A 3,639-nucleotide genomic window follows, 5' to 3' on the forward strand; every position below is an offset into this window, starting at 1 on the left:
TCTAACAGATGGCAAACGCCAAGATTTTTGAAGAAATCGAAATACTGAAGGTCCTAAAAAATATACCATGAGTGCGAATTGTTTTGTCTCATAAGAAAAGCCATAAGAATGTCCATGGGCATCTTGAAATGTTAGTTTGGACTGGACTTTAACAAAATTAGCAAAACCTTTATTGAGAAAATTGTCGCACAATAAATGAAAAAACTCTAATGTTGAAGTCTTTTTTTCTTGGTCAGAACAATTTTTTTTTAATGTAAGGTATTTTTTATGAAGATCATTAAATTTATTTTTTTGGATACTTAACAGTTTTTGAAGTTTGGTTTTTTCTGGTGTGTTCTTTGATGGAGATTGAAGTGTTAGGGTTCCAGAAGTTGAACTGTTGCCTAATTTTATACAAAATAAAATACAACGTTAATATAATATTACTGGCTAAACATAAGTAAATAAGTATATTTACTTTTGGAAGTTGTACAAGACATGTTGGATGATAGAGAATCGGTTTTGATGTCAACAGAATCGGCTGTTTGAACAGCCAATATTCTTTTAGTACATGGAGTGGACTCCTCGGGTATAATTTCTTCAACGGCAGTTGGTTTCAACTTTTCTTCATCAGGCCAGTTAAATACAGAAGGCACAGCATTCCAATTCAAGCGTTTATTAGTGTTGAAATCCGATTTGACAAAATGTGCTGAACATAATTTATATGTTCGATAACAAATGTCTGGACCCTTTTTTAATAGATCAGGACGTCGGCAGATTTTAACCCACTTATAAAATCTAAAACATTAGAAAATTATGTATGCATTACAACATTGTTGGATTAATACATTGTTACTATTATGTTAATTAAATTTACCTTTCCCTCTCCATTGGAAATCTATGAAGAGTAACATTTGACGAGGGACCATACTTGTTAGGACATACAACACACTTAACACCCATTTTAATGTGAAAATGGGTAAAAAAGATTGGTGGATGGTTTAAACAATACTATGATTAGGTTTTTTATAATACAAAACAAATAGTACGATATAAATGTTGGTTGGTTCAGTGCTCACAATTGCACTTTGCAAAAGTAAACGAAAACTGAATACCAAAAAATAGATTGACAAAACATAATTATACTAAATAGGCAATAGCACAATTCGATGACAAATACTCTGTCAAACCGAAAAGCTGAATGCTGCTAGCTGAATGCTAATGCTGAACAATAAAATTACTATAAACTTGTGGCTGTAGTGAGTCGGCGCATTCGGCGACCGGCGAGCAATCAGCAATAAATGGCATACCGGAATCGGCATGGTCATGACGACATGTCAGGACCCGCTTGGACGTCGCACATTGCCGGGCAGTGCAGCCAACAGTGGCAGGGTGGCCTACAAGAGTGAGTATTGTGGCGGTGGCCCGTCACATTTACAAGGTCTATGATTTTTTTGCATAAAATATTATCACTTGACACTTTGATGTTTGATAGTGCCCGCAATTATGATTATCGTAGTGCGTCGCTCTCGCAAGTCGCAGTTGACGTAAACTTTTCTTTTGTTTTGTTTTTGTTTTTCGTGAACAATATTTCACAATATTATTATAAATCATAATATACATTGCTTAATATTATCATTGTTGTAAGTCATAAACTCATAACCCGCACAGTCTTGTATAAGACTTACAAAAGCCGTTCAAAAGCCAATGACACAGATCACTGGGTAAGTTTTGCTTCCGAACCAGTAGATACGTCCTGCCTTTTTCATAACGACAACAACGGTTGTAATTAATAATAGCGATGCCACTGCATGGGCTGCAAGTAACCGATCACAGACGACACGAAGCGTCGTGGAATGGATCCTTTTCCAGTGACGATTTTCGTCTTTAGGTGGATAACCCACTCGTCCACCTACCAGAGACTCGACCAGCGTGCGCGTGGCGTTAAGTGAATACAATTCTGGTGGCGTACCTATAAGTTATCTACAACCTACAGCGTTTTGAATTCCAACAGTTATTAAAAATTATTATTTTTCCCAATCGGATGGTCCCCCTTTCCCCTTCCCGCCATCATTTCTAGCTACGCTGCGTTTCTTCGACAAATATATCCTTCCAGACAACTACACGATAAATTGGCTCAACTAAGTTCTCTGATTTTTTGTCAATTTCCAAGTATTTTAAATATTGCACTGTAAATGTTTACTTTGTAATTTCTTATTATATTTAAATAAAACAACATTATTTACCTGACAAAATTCTTAACATTTTAGGGTAAATAATACATCTATCATGGGACGTCGTTTAACTGGACCGTCTGCGAGAACTCGTGATGCACAACCCCTTCCAATATCAACACAACATAATTCATCTGCAACAAATGATCGAAACAATTTATCACAACATGATGAACTTATTCATTTCGTTGGTGGTTGTAAGTATTATATTTTGTATATGCATAATGTATCCTGATGTGCTTATAGCTAAAGTTATATTTCCTAACTCCAATACCTTTCAGTGACTGAAACTTCTTTTTAATACATTTTTTTTTTCATCTAGCCATTGGAACCTGTAATTTTCTGACTGTCTAATACACATGGAACATAGGAATTTTGACGTGTTTTCATTTCTTCATACCAATTATTGACCTAGTGAAGAATTTTAAATACTGATTTAAATTTGTTGTTAAGTCTATTTAAGATCGACTTTCCCGAATTTTTAATTTTTTGTATTTAATTTCCATTTCTTTTTTTAGTACAATTTTTTTTTTTTAATATTTCAGGGGATAAAATCAAAAATGTGGGAAAGTCTATCTGAAGTAGACATAACGAAAACTTCAAATTTGTTTTTAGAATTCTTACCGCTTATCAATCGGTAAATTGGAATGTAAACACCTATAATATCCTATATAATTTCCTATATTGTGTGTTAAACAAAGACTGAAAATCACTGTTTCCAATACCCTCAAGCTATAACTTAACTAAACAACATAATAAATTGTAGCTTTTTTTTTATTATTGATCTGTGCTATACTATTATACCTTCAGTTGTATTATTAATTTTATAAAATTATTATATTACTAGAAGATCTATGTTGAAATAGTGTAGATTTTTAAAAATTTGGGTAATTAGAAAAATCAATTTTTTTATTCTTAAAAATATAAAACATGATAAATACAATGACATATTTTAAAACATAAAACCAAATCATCTTTTATTACTAATATTTTTTAGTACTTATATTATTTAAGTTAATGCACACTTGTAAATTAAATTATATTATTTAAAGATATTTTAGAGAATTCATAAGAATGACCTATTAAAACAGTTAAGTTCTGTAACACATAATCTCTGAATAATCCTATATACTTTCAAATTATGTTATTTACAAATAATATTATAATTTTTAATTGCACGTGAAATGTATAACATTTTTTTTTTTTATTTATTAAGAAAGACAATTTACAATCTGTACACAATAATTACAATAAGCAAATTAGATAAAAAAATCAGAATAAAGTAATATGAATATTGTGTTGAGGAAGAAACCCAGTGGTAACCATTGGCGCAACTATGGACTTGTGCATCCCCGAGTTTAAAATGTGCACCCCTAAAATATAAGATACTTAATCTATAATATTTTGATTATTGTGAAGTAAAAAT

General features: G+C 31.8%; 1 protein-coding gene across 2 annotated transcripts in view; it reads left to right on the forward strand.

The window, feature by feature from the left end:
- The first annotated feature begins 1,477 nt into the window (after positions 1-1,477).
- Positions 1,478-3,639, forward strand: part of LOC100575726 (MAPK regulated corepressor interacting protein 2) — a 9,504-nt gene continuing 7,342 nt past the window's right edge. The window contains exons 1-3 of one of the 2 annotated variants that reach the window (XM_008182793.2): positions 1,478-1,703; positions 1,779-2,170; positions 2,250-2,410. In XM_008182793.2, the coding sequence (XP_008181015.1) occupies positions 2,269-2,410 (142 nt within the window). In that variant the 5' untranslated portion in view covers positions 1,478-1,703; positions 1,779-2,170; positions 2,250-2,268. The remainder of the gene's footprint in view (positions 1,704-1,778; positions 2,171-2,249; positions 2,411-3,639) is intronic. The other variant, XM_008182792.2, reaches the window with a different exon arrangement.

The sequence above is a fragment of the Acyrthosiphon pisum genome, chromosome A1, assembly GCF_005508785.2.
Source record: "Acyrthosiphon pisum isolate AL4f chromosome A1, pea_aphid_22Mar2018_4r6ur, whole genome shotgun sequence".
Classification (NCBI taxonomy): domain Eukaryota; kingdom Metazoa; phylum Arthropoda; class Insecta; order Hemiptera; family Aphididae; genus Acyrthosiphon; species Acyrthosiphon pisum.